Source organism: Anas acuta, chromosome 1, assembly GCF_963932015.1.
Source record: "Anas acuta chromosome 1, bAnaAcu1.1, whole genome shotgun sequence".
NCBI lineage: Eukaryota > Metazoa > Chordata > Aves > Anseriformes > Anatidae > Anas > Anas acuta.
Window position 1 is genome coordinate 91,004,585 of NC_088979.1, and position 22,598 is coordinate 91,027,182.

Here is a 22,598-nt window from a genome sequence, read left to right on the forward strand (position 1 = left end):
AAAGTAAATAACCTCTCTTACTAACTTGCACTTAAACTCCTAAAGTGCAAATTAATTTTGTGCACCGTCAACTGGACGAGATGCAGAGGCAGAGGAAAGTGGCATGGTGCCTGGAAAGGAAGAGCTCAGATTAGTAAGTAGTTACTTAGGTGAGCGAACAGATTTCTAGAGCATCCCTTCAGAGCCAAGCTTTGAGTAAGAACCAGGCCAGGCCACTCATGTCACTGCTGTCCAAGGAGAGAGGGAAGAATAGCATATCAGAATGGGTACTCTGAAACTTCTGCAAATTAGTAAGAGTGACGATGAGCTGAGCTATACCATACCATGTGACTCCTGAAGAAAGAGATGCCTGTTGGCAGTCTGCTAGTTTATTTTTCCTTTCTTGCACTTTGTGACTTTTTTAATAGTCCCCATGGGGATGCATTCCTGCTTGATTAGCTGAAGGATTTACTCTACTCTCTCTTACCAGGATCTGTGCTGAGAAGCCTGGGTTGAAATGATTGAAACTCAGAGGCACAGGCCTGCCACCCCACAGAGGTGAACTTCCGAAAGCTGAGCCTCTGACAGCACTGGAGAGAAGTAAACTAACACAGCAACAAACAAGCAAGTACGTCTCTCATTACTGTTTGTGTCATCTTAAGAGAAAAGAATACATCTTAAGTAAGTGTGAAGGCTCCTGAGCAAAAATACAGTAATGCATCAGTGGCCAAATGCAAACATGGGAGTTAGGAATCCACGCAGTAGCACCAGGAATAGCACCCAACCCTGCTGTTGAAATTACCCAGGCTTCTACCTCTACTGCCAAGAGAATCTGTTTTAGATGATTGTGAACTGGTCACGATCAACCCAGTCATGAAGCACCAGTTTCATGGCTCTTTGCAGGCCTGTATCTATTAGCTTAGCTTCTACCTTCTTGAATGGAAAGGCCACCTCATTAAAGGAACTCTGAGCTGCTGCAGCTCCTGGTGGGAGCATTATACAGTTTACAAGTTGCAGAGTATTTTTCAAAGTTTCCCTGACTCAATTATACGGGATTCCAAACCAGAGTTTTTGTTTTTGTTTTTTTTTCTTTAAAGTGTATAATCATATTGAGTCTATTACAGACTTAAAGGGTCTCAGAATAAGTCAGACATACTTCAGTCAGCAAAACACTGGTCGTTCTTCCATTGTTTTTTTAAAAACAAGTACAAGGTCCATATTAAAGCAAAGCCAAATGTTAAAATAGTTAGATTCACAATCATATTCTTCCTCTAAACGATTCTGATACAAGACCAGCTTCAACTAAGCTTCTTCAATTATAATGAATCTTCTATAAACTAAAAAATCTTCTATGAACTTATTATTATGAATTATAATGAAAACAAACCTTTGAAAGACAGAGACATGTCAGTGAGTTACTGGGCATATTGCATGCACAGAATCAGAAGATGGACACTGTCAGAACAGGCTTCACTTTTCACTGTAAACAGGTATAATACAGTATTATTTTTTGAGTACATGAACCAGTACATTTACCACTTAGCAATAACTGTGCACAGCATTTTTCAGCACTCAGAAACTAAGTTTCATTTATTGTCTCACTATTGCTGAGAAATATTGACTTGAAATATTTCAATATTGAAACTTGAAATATTGACTTGAGATATTGAAAATATCTTCAGCCGTGTGTGAGAATGTGTAAGAAACGTGGGCTTTGTTATCCTCCCACATACCTCATTCTCAACAGACATTGGCACTTCCAATCTACATCCTGAGGATGCTTCGTCTTTTGGCCAGCTGAAAAGACACTAATCCATATGGCCTGTCTCCCCTCGTTAACACATGGTAATCATTTGCTTAGCTTTACACCATTTTGAGATGAGACTTAAGGGCTTCCTAGAGTCCAGTTTGCTACAACATCAGATCAAAATACAGAACAAAGACAATGAAGATTATGCTGACTGAAAAATGATCAGAGGCCACACGGATTTTTTTTTAATTGTTCAGATTTAAAATAAAACCTAAGTGTATTTTTCCTCCCACTTTACAAATGTTCGAGGCCAAATAATTCCCTTATTCTGAGATTTAAGTTAATAAATTAGGCTTCTTCCTGTGAAGCTTTAAAATGCAACTTCTTTAAAATTAGTGCAGTGCTTAAAGAGTACACAAGATTCATACTGCTTTTTCTTAGTCTTCCTATGATGACAGACACAACGTTGTACAGATTTAAGTTACAACAGCGGCGACCAGTGATTTTCTTTCAGTGTCATTTTAAGGGAATCATTTCAATCTCTGTACGAACAAGTTTTAAAAGGCAATGGATTCATTCTCTCCGTGTACTGTGAGAATTGATGGATAACCAATGCTCTATCGTGCTGTCACCATCCAAAGTCCCAGTGCAACATTGGCAGCCAAAAGTGTACTACCAGAAAGCAAAATTAAAAAGCCAACAAGCTCTCTCTTTTGTTTTTCTACAATCAAGGAGCTCAGAGTGGCTTCCAGGAAAGAATTTAATATCCATTGGCCATCCAAAGCAAAGCAGGGTACAGCATTGATAACTGCCAATGCTCCTGACAGTGAAATTAGGTATCTGATTGACATTAGTTAAGGATCAAGAATAAAATCCAAGAAAATATAAATCCAAATTTAATATAAAATGTACTTCTTATTTCTAGTATGCAGAGAGAAACATGAGGGTTATTTTTAGGTGCCATTCTGTTTCTTATAAATTATATATAATATAACCTTAACATAAATGCCCACAGAACTGCCCTTATGGGTTCATTTGCTTTAAAGTAATAAAAAAGCACTAGCATTTGATACTTCAACAATCTGTGCTCTTCATAACTCAGATAAAAGCAGGAGACAGCAAAACCACAATTAATACTGCCCATCTTCCTCCCTTGCCTCGTACGGTTTTGGAGCAAGGTTACAGCTCTGACACCACACCTGAAGTAAGAAGGTATTCTAGACCTATGACCTAAGTATGCAATAATGATTAGGAATATTTTCCAAACACTCCCTTACTGGTGTAGGCACATGGCTAAAATATGATTTGAAATCTGGCCTCTTCTCCTACTTACCTGTTAGCCAGGAACTGGAGTGCATTTCTGTGCATGCATGTGCATGTGAGAATGAGACAAAGGTAGATCATTTCTATTGCTAGTAAAGCCTTGCTAACATTACTACTTACTTTCATCCTATACCGGCTGGACAAAAAGACACGATTCAGAAAGAAGCTGGACCAGTGTGAACCTTGGAATGTTCCCAGAAAAGGGAAGTTTATAGGTAGCATCTTTACTATACTTTTATGGACAAATCTACTTAACTGTATTTTAACTACCCATAAACATATCAGTTTCTAAGGTTAAAGGTCTTAGATTAGCCATATACGAGACCAAGTATATATACGATCTCACTCATTAATAAACACATTTAAATGCATTATCATCCTAGCTTTTGAATAGGACAAGTTCTCTGTTGAAGATAAAAACATACAAAAACAAAACAAGCAAAAACAAACTACAACAACAACAGCAAATAAGAATGGAAGTGAACATCCACACAGTGTTATTTAGTTCAGCATAATGGCACAGAAATGGTGTTAATAAAACTCTGACATATCAAAGCTAGCAGTAACATTTGTCCTGCCATAAATTCAGGATTACTTTGACTTTCTTGTCAGAGCTGCTAAAAATCACCATCAAGAAAGCGTTTTTTTTTTTTGGTCAAAAAAAGATGACCAAAAATATCCTGCTAAGCACAAGGAAGTGGGAGATTTCATTCCTGGCTTGGCACATGGACAATAATCAATGCAGAGATGGGATAAAGATGTCAAAACTCTACAGAAATGTTTTTGAGCATCCTGTCTAAAATGATATCCAACTGAAATTTTGCTGGCTCACTAAATTCTAAACAGTCTCCTTCTTGTCTTAAAAGAACAAACGTACTTCAAAGGATACTTGCAGAATGTCTCTATCACCACAGGCAGATCGATGCTTAGAAAGTTATGTCGTGGTACAAAACTGCTGAGACTTACTGAAATGAAAACATAAAGGTAACACAAAAAAATCAATAGCTGTTGCAGAAATATAATATTACGAATTTGAGTTTTTTATTTTACAGAAAAAAAAAAACAACACATTTTATATGACAGTTCTTCGAGCATGAATAGCCAATCTAAATATGGTTTTGCTTGGCTTGTTTTCAAAAGACACAGTGCAGCCATTAAATCTCTCTTAAACATGCTAACATAGTAAAATCATACCGCAAAATACAACTAGTATGATTTTAGTAAATGTAGATGTATATTTTCAGAGACAACTGGACATCTGTAGTCATAAAGACCATATGGTGTAATTCAAGTCCTTTCCCCAAAAAAATCATATAAAAAGAGATTATAGTTACCAGGCTTTTTCAACATATGTTGTCCACATGTATACATTCATACTGTGGGTGCACATGTGTACTTTCTCTCAGGGCCCCAAATTTTTTCTCTTGCACTACCTACAGAAGATTACTATGTTCTGAAGTTTAGCTCACGTTGCATGGAAAGTGGACAAATAGGGAGGAGAACACCAGAGTAACTAAGAAAGCAAAGGCTGGGAAATGATGCGCAAGTACATTACACTTCTTAACACCAGTTAGCCAGTAGTTAAACAGCCTCTTTTATCTTCAGATGATACCTTAGGTGACACCAAGATGTAACTTAGTGCAACAAAAAAGCCTGGGAGATGAGACTTAGTACCCTTTGTATAAATAAATACCTTCCTTCTGCACTGGGAGACTGAACTGTCAACTCCACACAACCTTGGAACACTCTTTGGTACTGTAACTTCTTCGAAGGTATAGATGAAATTTCAGCTGACCACATGTCAAATGTTTATGAGAGACTTTATCCATAAAGAAAACTAAGTTAGCTTGAGGTCTCCCATCCTGTTACTACAGGGATGCTCTACCTGGGTTGTCTGAGTCTGTCAGCTTCAAGGACTGTTTGAAACCCTTAGTTCTGTGATAACTGAAAGAGAGGCTCCTTTCCTACCATAAAGCTCCACTCCGAGCATGGTAGACTCTTATCCCCAGAGTAAAGACGCTCAGGTAATTTCAGGTAGAATCAGAAAATCACCTTAAGAACGAGCTTGAACAGCAAATGCAGTAGTCGCTCTGTCCCTGAAGAACAACTTTGAACAGAGTTGAGGCAAGCCACAATGGTTTGAATTTTCCCTGCTAACATGAGGAAAAAAATACATCCATAAGAAACACCGTTTCCTCAGAGATACATGAAAGCAAGAGTTCAAAGAACAGATTGACTAGAGTTCTGAGCAGAAGAGTTACAATCCCACTTTAACAGTAACATCCCTTGGGAAAGGAACAGATTAACCTACCCGCTCAGAAATTCTAAAACCATAGGCTAAGAGAACATTGGAAATTGCAGCATTAATACGTAACACACCATTATTGCTGCTTCATGTATCTTTGTTAGCAGATCAGATTTCTTCAGGTTCAATGAATTGAAGAACAACAGAACAGAGGAGAAAGAACACTTCCAAAGGAACATGAGGCTAAGAACTGGTCCACTCAGCTGCATTAACGTTACTTCTGTTTTTTGAGGCCCTTGTGATGAATAATCAAAAAAGTGAAACAGTACAGCAAGTAAGCATACCGTGGGAAGGAGAAACCTGGAAAGCAAGGGGTCCCAAAAATAAGAGTGGTTTTGGTGTGGCAACAAGCACAGAACTTCCCAGTACCAGAAGTGCCTCAGCAAGACTAAGATAGTTTGAAAACCATGTTCTCTCTTACCTTAGCTGAAGAAAGACCTTTAATTTAGAGGTCTGAGAGCAAATAAGTAAGTCTGTTGGACTACTGAGTGAAGAACATACAGTCAGAAATCCTGGACACAATCCAGCTCAGAAAGCCAGAGGCATCGAAGTCAAATGATATCCAAGACAAACAACTCATTAAGCTGAAGGTTGGTATCAGAACATCTGATCAAACATCTTGTTCATGAGCTAAAACAGCAAAATGGCTGAGACAGCCATTGTATTCAAAGGTTTCAAAAGACATACACTGCAATATATTGTAATTGCAAAACCTGATTGCTTCTTGACAAACACCTAATGGCTACTAACACGTCACCATTCCGAAGCTGTGCCTACATTCAGAATTGTTCACCAATCTCCCTCCCTCTTTGATACGACAAACTACCTGTCCCTAAGAGCCTCCAGACCTGGATCAAAACTCCAAACCTGGCTGCTGAAGCAATCTCTCCAAAGCACCACAGAACTCTTCAGGAAGTTGCTGGAATGCTGTCTAGACTCTGAAATATGAGGCAATGAATCTAGTGGCTGTAATGGATCAAACCTAATGGCACGAGGCAAGCCTGCCCTTTGAGGGATAAGGATTATAGAAATAATGTTCTTCATACATGTCTTCAAAAGACACTGCTGAGAAGAGGTGAACAGCAATGAAGCTGAATGAGAAAAAACAGTCATTGTTTTCCCCACTCAAAGTGAATAATTATTTGACGTGGAATTAACATTTACTTTGTTGGCTAATGCTAGATGGCATTTGCAAATATGAAGAAGAGTGCACATCAGACACAATTTTAATCAGAAGGGTTGATAAAATGATTTAGTGACTAGGTTGACCAACAAGATTTTTAAAATCTCTTAATGGAGGAAAAGACAATATATGCTACGGAGGAGAAAGAAAGTGTGGCATGAGATATTTCTGTATGGTCTCCAGAAGAAAACAAACAGATCTTTTACATTTGTATAGAAAGAATTATGGTCCTCAACAATAACGGGAAACAAGTGTTAAAAGAATGAGAAACCTGACTCTGCCAGACAGACCTTCATCAGAGATTATGACTCTTGACCAGCAAACTCCCCAGAGCTAGAAAGTGCCTTTTTTGGGAAAGATTTTGATAAAACAGAGATAGGATGCTGGTCCAGTTTTGTACTAGGTAAGTTCCATCTCTTTTCACAAAGAAAATCGTGCAACTTTTTGATCCCTCTTCTGATGGGTGATGGAGGTACAGTAACATTGAGGGATATGATCTTCCCTCAAAGAGTGTGAATTCCAAATGTGAATGTTAGTCACCAGATTTTCTCAACCACTCACGAAGGGAAGTCAAGATTTTGCAATACTAGAAATTGCATGAAGGAATAATAATAAAAACTGACAACCAAAAAAAAAATCAAAATAACTAAGAAATACTGCAAAGTTGCATAACAGTAATAACAGGGCACTCCATTTCAACCTTACATATCATCTGTCCAACATAAGGAGAGCTTCTAGAGTATAACAGGCCTGTAGTGAGAAAAGTCTGAACGTCTTGAGTAATACCACATGAATTAAACCCACAGTATGAATTTATATTACAATACATCGGAGACTTTTCACAGAGAGGATGCCAATTAAAAAGATTAATCAATTTGTCCATACTTAACAATGTACATTCCTAATCATTTCTTCTGCTTCAGTTTCAGCCATATCTCCAGCAGTGTAATTTCATTTAGTAGTGTAATTCTTTACAGTTATTTTAGACAGAAAACAAGAGCTAAATATAGATGTTAATCCACATTAACAAAAATAATTTCTGATATAATATTTTACTTCAGGGACTAACAGATTCAGGGAATCTCAAGCAGTTAGCCGCACAGCCTATTTCTTATAAATAGCTAATATGTGTGTGTATCTATCTATCTATATTTTAAATATCGTATCCTGAAATTGGCTTCAAATGAAAATATGAAATAATCTCTGTTCCTCCATAATCCAGGACTACCATGGCAGCAATGCAAGCCTAAGCAGAAAATAATACATGCATAAACTCAAAATGTTTTTCAGACATAACTTAAGTGGCACTACTAGAGCAAGTACACACTCGTGCAACTCCCTTGTCAGGTTGCATGATAAATGTAGCGCTTCTCTAAAAAGTAATGTTTCCTGCAAGCAGGAAGGCTATGCTAAAGAATAAGGCATTATTTCCAGTTATTTGTATTTCAAAATTCACACAGTAGAGAAAAAATATTTTCCCTGTTTTAATATATATATATATCTGTAGTTACCACATTCTGATAGTCACATCTGAAAAAAAAAAAAAAAAAAAAAACAACAACAACAAAAATCTGCTAGCCCCAAACCAGTATTGTACAGTGCAAAGTAAGTCTGAAATACATCAAAGTTGTTTCACTGGAATGCAAGGAACAGTGCAGCTGGACTACCTGCTGCCCAGGCCAGGCTCCTGTAACTAACTTTAGCTCTGGTGTTTTTCCAAGGGGAACAGAGAGCATTAGTTGCATGTCAGCAAATTCTGTAATAAAGTCAGCTTTTAGCTTTCAAACTAACACATTTGTTATGCAGTTCCCAGGGTACAGTAAATCATTTTAAAATTATATCCCTGTATATATGCTTTTATTTATTTATTTTCACACAGTGATCTCTTAATTTAGAACTACCTCTCTAGATAAATCCAATAATGTTATTTCCTCATATCTAAAGGAATGACAGACAGGTCTGACTGCTTTGCAGAATTACCACGTAGTAGGAAACACTGACTAAAATTCCTACATACTGAAAAAGAGAACAGTATCAATTGTTCTTGAATACCTAGAGTATGTATTGTTAAACTAGAGGGCTGAGAAAAGGAACTTAAAACAAGTATTGAAACAAATACTATTCTTACAAATTATTCTTGCATATGGAATAGTTGTCACCAAATATAGAACCGTGTGTTAATATCACACAGTTGACCAATGTTTTTCTTCCTGAATGGCAAAAGGGCAGAAATCACAAGTAAAGAAATCCTGTTTTGCACTTATAAATGGCCTTATGGTGCAAAGAAGTACAAATAGATAACCTGATTTTTCAAGGAGTATCAAAACAAGACCAGCACAGAAAGATAAAGATTGGCAGATTAACAAAAGATACGTTTATGCAAGAACACTAGAGGATTTACACAACCAGATTTCATCACTGTTTCTAAAGCTCTTTTGTACTAAATTCCAATGCTAATTCAGAAAAGCATAATGCCTTGCTAAAGAGGTACTTCAGGATGCCTGAAGCAAAACCTCTCCCTGTGAGGTACAGTTGTCTGAGTAACAGACAAGTTCTTTACAGAAAGGGACAGTATGTTAACACTTAATACTTTTTTAAGCCCTTCTGAAGCTCATTTTCACCCTGCCACTCAAGCTACTAAGTAGGCATGAAGACAAGTTTGTTAATTCTTCCTGTACTTGCTCCAAAAGAATTACTTTTTCCTTGTATATCTGACTCAAGGATAAAATTTTGTCTAAAGGAAAGCCATAATCCATTTCAAAATAAGGAACTAAACTGCTATATGCTATTTAATTTAGGGCATTTAAAAAAAAAAATTTGGAAAAAACTACGTTGCGATTGTACTTGTGGTTTAGTAGTCATGGGAATCTGTCATAGGTCCTTGGATATTAGGAGTGATTTAAGCAGTTGTGCTAATACTACAGGAAAGGCGTTGGAGCAAGATGCCCTGGAGATTTTGCAACAGCATTTCGAGAAGTGTATGTGTTAGCAAAATGCAGGTGCCTGTTTCCCATGACTAAGCTGAATGGTATCTCTTATAGAAACAGCCCTTTTATATTTTTCTGAATAAACAACTATCTCATATCACATATTGTTTCTATTACCTTTGTAACTCATTGCACTGTGCACATTTCATTTTAGGCCTGAGTAGTCCATGTCTCTCCACTGGCTGTAACAAGAAATGGATTCTGCATTAAATAAGTTAACTGATGAGCGCTCCAAGACCTTGTTCAAGCAGCCAGGAAAAGTAAACCATATTAGAACTTTTTTGTTGGACTGCTTTAATAAGTAATACGAACCTGTGTACTGTAGGTGCATAGGGTGTCCTACAAACAGCATGTCAATATGGGGTGGATGTTTTACCCTGATTAACCTTGTTTGATTTTCTAAAGAAGGAGTCACACAAAAGCTTGGAACAAAGTCCTTCTGGCAGTCCATGTTGGTTCGACAAACTTTGCTGGCCTCGATAACTTTTCGTGCTGGTAGACAGGCATACTGCAAAGGGTGTTTAAAAAGATTGTCAAATGTAAAGGTATTTTCCAACAGATCAGAAATAAAAGTACTATTCATTCCTTTTTAAAGCAAAGAGATCACTGATACGTTACTAGCCCACAAGGAGCTGGAATCTGATTATTTTTTTCTAGATCCTACGGAACCTCTACCTGATATACATTCAACCTGTCATTTAATTTTTAGTGGAATGTAGAAAAGATAGCGCATGTACCACAATAAAAGGTAACTTTTTAAAGAGCTACAGACACACACAACAAGTGTTATAAGGCATCTATATGTATGTCAGTGATTTCTAATAAATAGGGCCTTCATCAACGTACAACTGACTTATCTGTTTAAGAAATTTCAGCTTTCATTGATTAGGCTGAAGATCAGATTGCTTTCATCGCTCAGGAAAGCAATCAACCACTCTGCACTGACTGAGTGGTTGTGAAATGACCATTTTGAACTAGACAAATACAGCATCTGGTGCAGTGCTATGTCCCAGGTCCTACCTATGTAACACTTATTCACTCTCTGCAGGCTGAAAGACCAGATCTTTCTTGCTCCCCACAGGCCAAGCAGAGAACAGCATAAAGGAACAGGAAATTGTTTTCCCCCTCGTGTCTCTCGTAAAAGTTCCATGACAATTTTCATTTTGTTCTTAAACACAAGCAAGGGAAGTTCTTCATCTGTTGTTTGCCTTAGGAAAGAAAAAAGAGGATCTTCTTGCTTCTTAGCCTGACAGTTATGCTGCCTGATAGCTGCATGGGTGTCATACACTCCATTAACCTCAATACAAGATCTTCTATTCTAATTAGTGGGAGGGGGCACATTTTCAAAAATTGCTGTGTAGCACTGCATAAACTATTTAAAATAATTGTCCAAAAACTCACAGCCATGCCAAGGACATTTGAAGGTCACAGGCTTCTGGATGCTTTTATTTCTTTGCTGTTCCTAAGTACCAGCTATGAGCTTAAGAATGTTAAAGCTCAGTAGGGCAGTGTTTATTAAACCTTGCTGAGCTCCAGGATGTTACCAGCCACTGTCATATTTCAAATGAACTGCTGGTCTGTGCTCAGTTTTCAGCAACTAAATACCACAAACTGGATATTGCTTTTTTTGGTCGTTTTTTGTTGGGATTATTTGTTACAGAGAATCTGTAAATATAGCAGATGTAGTAACAGACATTTCTATTTCTTTAGGTATCTATCCTATAGGTTAAAACAGTAACAAACTGGCACGTGTAGAAAAGTTTACACAGTTCAAACTTGTGCTTTGTTCTTCTAAACAGAACTATTAAAAATACTCCATCACTGTCAATACAGATCATGTGTTTTAAGAAACATTTCTATATTTTCAAGAGAGTAACACACAATCCTACTCTGTAACTTTGTATGTTTCTACACGCTAAAGAAAACCAGTGTGGTGAAAAAGGAATCAAATAGAGGCTTTACTGAAAAAAAAAAAAAAAAGGCATTCTCTAGGAACTTGTCTTGCATGGTTTAAGTTTTATCTAGTGAGCAGCACAGCACTGCTGACTTCACAAAAAATAACTGAACAGATAATCCAGTACTTTACTTTGCTTGTAGTGTTCATTACCTTTAAAGATTGAAATAAGGAAAATAAGCCATTTTAATGTCTTCTGAAAAGTGTTTTTTTTTTTTTTTCCTCACCGATATTCTGCATCAAATAGTGAAGATGAGGAAAGTATCTTTCTGCCTAAAGAATGAGGGGTATAAAGTCTTCTCTGGTTCTTCGAGAGACTCCTTGACTAATCATGGGAAAAATTATAACTAATATTTTGGCTTGTAAGCTGTAAATGGGAAAAGTAATGTACATACTAACCTTTAATACAAACTGTAGATATTCTTAGGCACTTGAGCATGCTGCATAAATGTTGGTAAATATTTCTAGTTTCATTTAAACAATTTCATATTTACCAAACAGCATTAGCACTTTAAGTAACTTACCAGATGGCTGTCCAAGTTATTGCTGTATGAAAAGCAAATGTCTGTGAGGCTGTTGTTACTACAACATTCAACTGTGCCGTCGAGTCTTCTATAAACTAAAGAACATAGGCATAGATAAAAAGAATGATATTATAGCATAGTAACTTCCTGAATTAGTCTCTGAATAAAAGAGACCAACCATTCTGTAGCTTTCAAGAATTACAGTGATTCACAGACTCTACTTGTGGTTCAGTCAGAACTAAAAATAAACTTCACCACTTTAAGAACACAGATTTCAAGCATGTCACATGCTGATTTTTTCATCTTTACAATCTCCTTGAGATCTGGCAGATCTATTACTTCCATGTTATGAGCATTATGAATTACAAAAAAAAAAAAATAATAATAATTGCTGTTGCCTCCAACTTGCATTAAGCGCTAGCATAGAAATTTACTGTTGTACTGACTTCACTGGCTGACTATTGAGATAACTAAGACTGAAGATGTCCTCTTTAAAACACAAAAGCCTTTACAAGATTCAGTTTTTGAAAGATTTCCAAGCACTGGAAGCTGCAGCAGTGAATAAATGATGTTTTAAAACCCAGTTAAGTAGTGTGGTGCAGAATCCTTCTATGGATACTGTTAGTTAATACTAACTACAGCAACAGCTTTTTAAAACAAACAAACAAAAGGACAATTCAAAAGAACAGTCACTGTAAGAATCTGTGTCATGGCAATATTGTAGTACCTTCCTCCGTTAGATCATGCTTGACATATTGGTTGCTGATTTATCACTGCATAAACTGCAGTCCACTAACATGGAGCTTTATGCCTGGGGCTTACAGGTGTAAGCACTGTGCCATATAATCCTTCCTTCAAGTACCCTAAAGCAGCCAACATATATTTTTGAATAGTGAATGACCATGAAATTAGTTCCCTTATGAGCTGCACTGAAAACTTTTTTTTTTTTTTTAATTTCAAGAAGATCCCCGGGGCATTGTTTTCTTTTTTTTTGTCTAGCTTCATACTCAAATATTTTATTCTCCATTTATTTTATTGTCAAGTAGATAAGGTCCATTTGCTATATATATTTTTATTGATACTCTGCATTTATGTCAGTTGTGAACTGTCAAGATTTTGACAAATAACAGCTGCTAGAGACTGAAAAGAGTCATTTAATTTCAGAGGAATATTTCTCACTGCTGGAGGCTTATGGCTCTGAAAATGCAGGCAGACTGGTCTGATTAGAATGCAGCAGTGGGACAATGGGCTGCTAACACAATACAGCAAACCAAGCTTGGATGAAACATTAAGTCTCCCGTACTAAGTCCCTGGTATTCCAATCTAAATAGGACCGGTTCAGTTGCAGAATCTGAAGTTTTATTACCTATGACTCTGAAATTACATATCAGAGAACAGCAGAATCTCAGAATATATAGCTATGGCATCTAAGAATAGGTTCTTACTTGCCATCCCAGCCCTGCTGTAAACATTTCCAGAGTTGCCCTCATTTTCAGAAGGATTATCCAAACTCTTAAATATCTAAAAGGCTCTTACCCATACTCCACTAGCTTCCAGTTTAAGTATTTATCTTAGTTCCAGCTATAAGATTACTTTCCTTACATATTAAAAAAAAATCAAAATACTACCTTTTCAGTCTCACATGACAATTATAATGCATCAAAAATATAGGTATTTGAGCTGCCTGACCCATCTGTCCCAGTATGATGGAAAAAACTGCATTGTCAATTTTCAAGCTCCAAGAATCATATAGGTTTTGCTCAGCTGCAGTCCCTTTGTTTTGGAATTCAGTCTCCATGGATGCTTGCATGAACCAAACTCTGGAGAGCTGTAGGGCATGTTGCAAGACATTCAGCCAATTTAACTTGACTGTTCATTTTTTTTTCTATTTAATTTTTGTTTATTGTTATAGCTTTGTTCACTTTTTTTTTGTTGTTTCTCAGGGGTAAGTTGTTACAACAACAGCACTCTAATGTATAAATGAAAACAGAAGGAAACTGACTGATTTCTAGAAGCAATATGTGAGGTCCAGACAAAGCTAAGTTAACTGGCAAAGACATTGTGAAGTTGAAGAAGCAAATGAAACATAAAATCTCTTTAGTGAGAAACATCACAAGAAGTGGCCATAATAAAGCACATCATTGAGTTAAGCCACACAATTTGTAATGTCACACTAATCAAAGCAGTAAGGTGATGTGTGAATTTACAGCTGCAGAAGATCACTGACTTGATCTGTGGAACTGAACTAAAAATAGAGAAGATAACTGTATTACTGCTAATAACCAAGTTATACAATACTCAAAAGAGGCAAGTTCCATTATTCAGATCATACAGAATATTTGTATAGGATGACTGGAAGACAAGAGAACTTCTTCTATCCATCCCTTCCCTGCCTTTTATTTCATAAATAAGGAATGGCATATTGGTCACTACTTAAGAGAAGACTGCAGACTCAACTTAATGGGAAGTCTGTCCCCACTAACAAATCCTAAATCCAAAGTAGTCTGTAAGATGTGATAAAATTATAACAAATAACAAAGAGAACAACTAAAATCATACCTCTAGCTGGAAAGCTTAATTGTTGTAGGGTGGCTGTATTTATACAGTAGCCAATCTGTGACTTCTGTGAAATATCTCCCAGACACGAATTCCAGTCTTCTACAGTATAGATTGGGCAGTCCTGTAGATTAGTGACAATATCCCCCACAAAGAGACCTCTTGGTCCATTGGCAGGAGAATCCTGAGAAGAAACACTGAGGTCAGTCATGTTGCTATAGTTGAAACTATAAGAATCTGCTTACAGTTGAATGGATGCTGAACATCCATGAAATGTTTAGGTTAGGACATTATTTTCAGAGAAACAGAAAAATTTAGGCTCCACTAGAACTGATTATTTTCACTGATGATCAGAGTATCACAAAAACAACATACTCCATGAAGAATAATTTATTTAGTGCATAAAGGGAAAAAAAGGGCAAGTTTCCAAGTGTTTTCAAGGGATCTCGTCAAATCTGAGCAATTATTTTCATACAAGTTAATGTGTTTTCTCCTATCATTTCAAATTGAAGAAACATGAATTAGTACCCTAAACGTTCCAACAAAGCAGGGTGTACCTATACTGTCATAAGTACAAAGCCCAGTAAATGTCATTCTTTTCCTGAGTTATAACAGTTTGATTTTAAACCGAAGAAAGACTGAGACCTTTCAGCTCTGCTCTTCTTCAACAGTTCCGTATTTGATTAAGTCGGAAAAAAATCAGTCCTTTCCAGAAACTCAGTCTACTTCTGCTTTGCTTCCAGCTGATCAAAGATGCATGAAAATAAAAATAATCTTTAACATTAAAAACAGATAGCAATAAGCTAGTCATAAGGCACATTTGAGTAGATTTACCTGGTGCCAGCACTAAACAAATCAAATAAAATCAAAAACAAACAAATGAAACAACCCCACAGAAATAAGCCTGCAAAGTTATCTCAAATATCTAAATAGTATTATACTATGCTTAGTACTGCGTAATTATTCATGCCATGTCCATTCATTTACTAACACTAAAAAACATGCGATTGAGAAGGCAACTTTCAAGCAGACAAAAAGCGCAATATATTAGATTTTGAAGAGTGCTGCACCAACCAAATTTAATTGTGAAAATAAGAGACTCACGTACATTTCAAATCACAAACCATATAATATGAAATAAGTAAAGAACTTTTCTTACCTCTGTTACCTCAGTGACAAGTGCCCCAACACCCGTGTAATAGAAAGGGAAAAGAATGGCTGGCAGCAGAAACAAAACCATGAAACTTGCAACACCAAGAACAAAATTATGCCACACTCCTAAAAATAAAAGGAAAAAGGTTTCTAAATAAAACATTAATATTAATAATAAAAAGGTATTTTTTGAAATACAGGATTTTACAGTTAACTTCTAATTAAGTTTTCTGAAATAATTACTATAAGAATGGATGAAAAATTAATTCATGGCAGAGCACCCTGAAGAAAATATGAGTCAATTTTAATCAATTTTAAGCTACAGCTTCTATCCACACAATTGTCAAGAACCATAAATATTAAAAAACTAGTGGAAAGAAAATGTATTACTTGTCACCTTCTACCACAACAAACTGTCGAATTGAAGAATCTTAATAAACGGGCTTGTATATGAACGCTTTTTTTCTGTTTGTCAGCAAGAAGCTTAAACTTTAGTTGACATTCAATACTTTTTCATCGTTATTCCTGTTGTATCAATAATTACTTGTATATATGCCAAACAAGATTAGAAAATTATTTGAAAAATGGCTTCTTTTACAAGATAATCAGGAAAACCACACCATGAAACTAAGTTCACCAATCAGCAATTCCTAACATTATTTTTGCCAATGTATTTCTAATGGCAATCTTTACAGTATGCTGTTCTCCACAGGATGAAACAAACCTCTGTCATAAGGCAGGCTTGCTTTCCTTCAACATCTAGTACTATACAATTTTTTTCATTCCTTCTGTGCTCTTGGACAAACGTTTTCTATGACCTATGAAGGAAAACTTTTCAGTGTCCAAGACTCCTTATTTCCTTCTCACAATGCTTCACCTTGTTAAGATGGTTTGATTCAATTCTATATTTACAGTACACTTACAGGACAGGAACTGAAATAAATGTATTTAAAAACATATTAAGCCTATCTTTCTTGCACTGTATATAATACAGCAGTCATAACCCATGACAGACTCTTATTTCCTCTGCTTATCTTTATATGCCACCCAGTCTTTTACATTTCTGATGCTGTAGAAATGAGAAACATTTTTGGAGTGCTTTAAATAAGAGTTTGTTGCTGTTTCCACTAATAGATACTCCTTAAAGTGATTTCTCTTTCTGTAAGTTTTTAATCGTATCTCACTGAAAGATAATTAGATAGATAAAGAAAATTGAATGCCGAAAAATTTTATCTCACACAAATGCATGCATACGCACACAAACACAACACAAGTATTAAGTAAATATTTGAACTTAGGTGTTTGAACCTTTTTAACTTATAAATAAACTTTATTTTTTTCCAGCTTAACAAAGTATAAAAATCTAAGACAGAAACAAAATTGCCTTGCAACATTGCAGCCACTAGAGAGCGTAAGCTGGAGGGAAAAAAATAAATAAATACAAAAGAGGTGATGGAACTGCTGGAGGGTGACAAAAATGCATTCCAATAGCTAGGAAAACATGGGCCTTAATACAATAATCTGCACAATTTGCTGTGTGGAATACAGCAGGAAAATCTAAAATAGAAAGGCTTGAAATTCATCCCAGGTGATCCCTAGGAAAATAAACAGCCTTGACATGAGAATACCTATTGAGGCACACTGATGAGTATACCATCCATTTCATTTTGCTAGAACAGCCTCATCCTTGGAAACTTAATTCTTTATATTTAAAAAGGCACACTTCACACAGCCCTTAAAACACCTCAAAATATGCTTCGAAAATCTTTAGCTCTTTTTTCTGTTAACGACAAAACATTTTGAAATAAATTATCTGAAAAATAATCTCAAAAATAACATATATATTTGAACTAATTATAAGCAAGGGCTGCACAGAAGCACGTTTTAGTTACTAGGTATGCAATGAAGGCTAGAAATATCACAAGTCTCATTCGCTATTCTTGAACTCATGATGCCATCTGCTGTACAACAAATATACTGTTTAAACTCCAGAGTACAGGTGGCCTATAAAAGGAATATTTAGTGTGGTTCTCTACTCTAGTTCTTTTAGCTCTTTCGTGTGGCTACAATACAAAAATCTAAATCCTTGCCCTGTAAATTCAGATCTTCAGAAGACTGAAGACCCGATAATAGGTTCATTCAACTGCTCTAGCAAAAAATAAATGAGTACAGTTTACCAAATATCACATTTTATTGACATCAAACATCCTTGTACTAAACTACACATAGCACTAGCTATAAAAACTGCAGGTATTTGTTATACCAAATTGATCACAAGCCATTAACGCTAAAGAGCCTTGCAAAGTGCTTGTTCCTACCTTCCATTCCCTATGTCAGGTTTATCAAAAATTATTATAGGTGTTTACTTGTCATCAAAGCCATGATAGCAATTCTTTTCTATTGCAGCTTATAAACTCATTTTTCTAGATCATTTCCCAGGAATGTAAGTAAACAACTCATTTTGAAAATTACGTCTTCTCTTCTGGTTTTGTTCACACTAGGTGAAAATGGAAATTAACTAATTTGAGAAAAAGGGCTACATAAAAGTTAGCCTACTGCAGCAAATGATTTTGGTACATTATGGTATTTGGAATATAGATACCTTTACTTACCTAGCATTTACCTTCATTTACCTGATCTATGAAAACCTGAAAATAAGCTTTGCTAAATGCTTCTGTATGCCCAGTCTAAAATACTCTTTATAATTTCTCTTTATAAACAGTGTTACCACATACACAGTGCTGCAGGCTGGCTGCTTTCTATTGCGCCCTGCAACAGAAAATTGTCAGTATCAAGAACTAAACAAAAATGTTATTTTTTCTGCCTTTATTTCAATAGGTTGGGAAGCCCCTTTTTCTCTAGAAGTCAGTAATACAAGCAAATGAGGAAGCATAACACAGTCTCAGTTTAGCTTTGCACAGCAGTTGAGCTCTGCTTCACAATAGCCAAGGAATTTTTAGTACAAAAAGCATTAAATCAAAACCACTTGGAAGTTTATTTGGAGCTGTAAGCTGCAATTCTCTTTGGATGTTTGTATTTTATCTTTTATTTCCTTCTGATAGCATTGTCAAAATACAGTCACCTACAGAACAATGTAACTCAGACTTTTTTGACAGTCGCTCAAGCTACTGTTGAAAATCACATAATAGATTGCTCCTATTGCAGAAGATGGTAGTGGTCGCTCAAGGTTATTCACCTGTGACAGCAAGTCATGTTCTCATACAACCAGTCTTCTGGCTGAGTATTTATTTATTTATTGTGCTCCAATGTTTTACTATTTAAGCCATATGATATGCAAAGAAAGTTAAAGGAACTTCTGCACCTGAGCTGATATAAGAGCTTATAATAATGGGAAAAGGTGGTCAGAAACCACATTTTTTCCCCAACCATATGAACAACTATTCTGAGCTTGATTGAGGACAAAACATTTTTCAAGTCAGGAAATTCATACTAATTTATGTTCCTAGAAACAGAATTATCTCCCCCAGAAGACAGCACAATATGGACAGTGATCAAAATGATTTTCTGACATCACAATTCATGTTCAGTGCAGAAGGATCACCTTTAGGTGAAGAGAAGCTTTTATGCTTCTTCATTTTAAACCTTCAATACTCTATCAAGGATTTATAAATGATACCTGTAGGATAGCTGGACTTGAGTTGGACTTAAGTTGGACTTAAGTTGGACTTGACCCTTACGGGTCCCTTCCAACTCAGGATATTCTATGCTTCTGTGCTAATATGTAACTGTGCTAAGGAGAGATTTAATAAGAGCACAAACTATTACCTGCACAAAATATCCGTAATTGCTGTACTGGTGATATCAGCTGCAAGTGGGTTGTGAAGAGGTCCACAAATGCTCCAGGATAGACAATGAAGATAAAAATCCCAAATCCATTAAATCGTACTTGTTCTCTTTAAAAAAAAAAAAAAAAGGAAAAAAAAAAGAAAGAAAAAGAAAAGAAAAATGAAGAGCAGTTATTGCACACAGCAAAAGAAAAACTGGGAGGTTTTACATAGCACACATTTTTGACTATGAGAGTAATTAAAATTACAATTATCAAACTAACTTATTCCTCCTAACATGAAGGATGGAAAGATAATTAAACTAGAGGATATTTTTTCCTGTAATTGCCACTTTTAAACAACATGCATTTATTTGGCTGGTAAAAAACAAATGCTCAACTTCAACTTTTTTTCTGCCTCCTGGCAATAACACATGAAATATAAAAAAGAAAAAAAAAAGAAAAAAAAAAAGGAGTAAATTTGCTTTCAAGTAATATTTATTTTAGCATATATTTTAACATTTGGGGAGTCTATTAGGTAAAAAATGGCAACCTTTATTATTGAATTTCAAAAAAGTCCATGAAAAATAATCTGGAAAAGCAATGCCTTTCCTTTAACAGCAATGCTTAGAGATTTCTGGAATTTATCATTTCTCTCTTTGTCCTAAGTGAAATTCAGAGTAAACTGTAAAAGTACAAAAGCGAGGAAAATGTCATCTGAAAGTCAACAGGGTAAAAGGACAAATGCTATTTAAATATGTTAGTAGCTGACACTGTCATACAGATAACAGTTTCAGAGTTTTCACAATTGCTTTTAAAGGGCACTTTTTGGAATATCTATGTGAAGACTTTACGAAGCTAGATATTTCAGAAGGGACTTGTAAGGGCATGACAACCACGTTTCAAGACAATTATTGCAAACAAATCACCTAATCTCATATCTTTTCTGTGATGGTACACTGGGCAAAGCATTATATTTAGTCACTTTTCATACAATCCCAGCTGCAAGAATTAAGCACATATACAATAAAAGGAGACAAAAAATTATGAGAAGACATAAAATTACACAAAACAAATCAGAACAAAGTAATACATGAATTCTCTGCAAGTAACTCATAAAAACTGCCCTTACTACAGATTAGTAAGGATAATCTCCTGCCCATGCCAGATTTCATGACTTGGGTAGAAGGGATAAAAGGGAAGGAGAAAAAGGCTTTTTTGATATAAGCCTTGACAAAGCTAAGGCTTGAGTATTTTATGCTTTTGTAGTTCATAGCCAATACTACCTTGAACTGAAGCTGGTAAAAGTATGTAGGGAGTCAAAATGATGTACCATAAAATATTATTATTATATACAGTAGTCATACAATTCTCCCATAGCACTGCTATTTAGTAAAGCCTGAGGATGGACCTTAACAGCACTATAGACCCAATCTGTACTAGGAGAAAAACAAAAACATAAAAACACAACACAACAAAAGGACAAGGAGAAAACAGCAGCAGTAAGTTGCTGTAAATGGAAAAAAAAATAATCTCCCAAATTTTAATGGATAGTATATTTACAATGGACAATCCAATTTTTTTCTCCTTGAAATAGATGGGAATCGATTTTTAACAAAAACATAACCCAAAGCTGAATATTCAGAGCCACTGCCCCAGATCTTGAGTGAAAGTATCATACCACTAAGGTATAAGAATTATTAATTCTGGTTAAAAACAGCTCCATAGTTACTCCTGGATTCTCTGCAGTTAGCCAGCAGCACATGAAGGCACTGTAAGAGAAAGGAAATTTTCTTGTCTCTTCCTGTCATGGGATGAGCAAGAGCAAAGAGCTTCATCCTCCACAAAAAAAAAACAAAAAAAAACAACACTGGATATTACAGAAACCAAGCTTAAAGACAAACGGAGTATATGAAACACACAGGGTCCCACATCACTCCTTTGACTGAGAACTTTCATTGCTATAAAACAGGTTGTAACAGGTCCAAATGCAGTCATCACTTCTTATTCTCAACAAAATTAGTGAAACAACTTAGGGCTTCATGCCCATGGGACAAATAATGCCTATGATGTCCCCAGGAAATGTGGAGGACACCTAAATACCAGTTCTGATAACCACCACTTAACCCTCTTATGTTGGAGTGTCGTTTAACAGTAATTGACTAATCACCAAATAACATCTTTGTGAAATAATCATCACAGTTAACAGTGACATTAAGAAATTCATCCGTGATCAAAAATAACACTTCTCTGACATTAACAAGGGCAAATCACATCTGACTGAGTTACTGCTGTTCACATGCTACTTCATGAGCTGTGTTTAAACAAACTAATTTAAAATCTATTTTAAAGTACCATTCTACAATAGCATGCAGGTCCTCTTCAAATGCCACAGCTGCAGAAATGAAATTACTGTATGAAAAACAAGATCAATTATGAGCAGAATTACTAAACCTGATGCAGCATGGCATATTTACAAAGCAAAAGTCTTGTCTCATGATCAGTAGAATAGGCACTGTATTAAAACTCTGTCCTTTCTTGTACATCCTTCCAGACTTAAAATCTAAGTAAGCTATGAAATACAGAATACACAGACTCTCTAGATAAACTGAAGAAATGCTAACAATGTTCACCTGTAATTGGAATATTAGTCTTTCTTGGCACATAGTAAGAGAAAAGTAGTTTGTATTACCGAATAGCTGCCACCCCATGGCCGACTTCATGTATCACACCACTGATGAGGATTGCAGAGAAGAAATAGGTCAGCTGGCTGACAGGCAAATTTACACCAGGCACCTGTTCATGTGGGCATGACAACAAAACAAAACACACTAGGAAACCAAGAGGTACAAAGACAAATCATCCTGCCTCTAACCTTGCTGCTCTCACTCAGCTTTCTCAGCCCACCAACACAGCAGGAGCCACACACACAGCACTACTGGTTTGTACCTCTTCTCTCTGTTTATTCAATCTAGTTTAAAATACACTGAATATACATTCTTTTGTTGAAGGTTGAAAAGCTCTGCAGGTGAAAAAGCCTTCTCCCTCCCCTTCTCAGTCCCCACAACCATGACAGAGCGTGCCCTACTCTATATTAAGCT

At 36.0% G+C, this 22,598-nt stretch overlaps 1 protein-coding gene across 2 annotated transcripts in view; it reads right to left on the bottom strand.

Annotated features, from left to right (window-relative positions):
* Positions 1-1,047: 1,047 nt before the first annotated feature.
* MBTPS2 (membrane bound transcription factor peptidase, site 2) overlaps positions 1,048-22,598 on the bottom strand; it is a 31,553-nt gene continuing 10,002 nt past the window's right edge. The window contains exons 4-12 of one of the 2 annotated variants that reach the window (XR_011098102.1): positions 22,190-22,293; positions 19,500-19,627; positions 15,721-15,839; positions 14,565-14,745; positions 12,006-12,100; positions 9,840-10,035; positions 9,645-9,709; positions 3,942-4,017; positions 2,507-2,569 (exon numbers count right to left, since the gene is read on the bottom strand). Coding sequence is in view for 1 of the 2 variants with exons in the window: in XM_068687469.1 (XP_068543570.1) it covers positions 2,347-2,569; positions 3,942-4,017; positions 9,840-10,035; positions 12,006-12,100; positions 14,565-14,745; positions 15,721-15,839; positions 19,500-19,627; positions 22,190-22,293 (1,122 nt within the window). In the remaining variant the exon portion in view is untranslated. Of the gene's footprint in view, positions 2,570-3,941; positions 4,018-9,644; positions 9,710-9,839; positions 10,036-12,005; positions 12,101-14,564; positions 14,746-15,720; positions 15,840-19,499; positions 19,628-22,189; positions 22,294-22,598 lie in introns of both variants that reach the window. The other variant, XM_068687469.1, reaches the window with a different exon arrangement.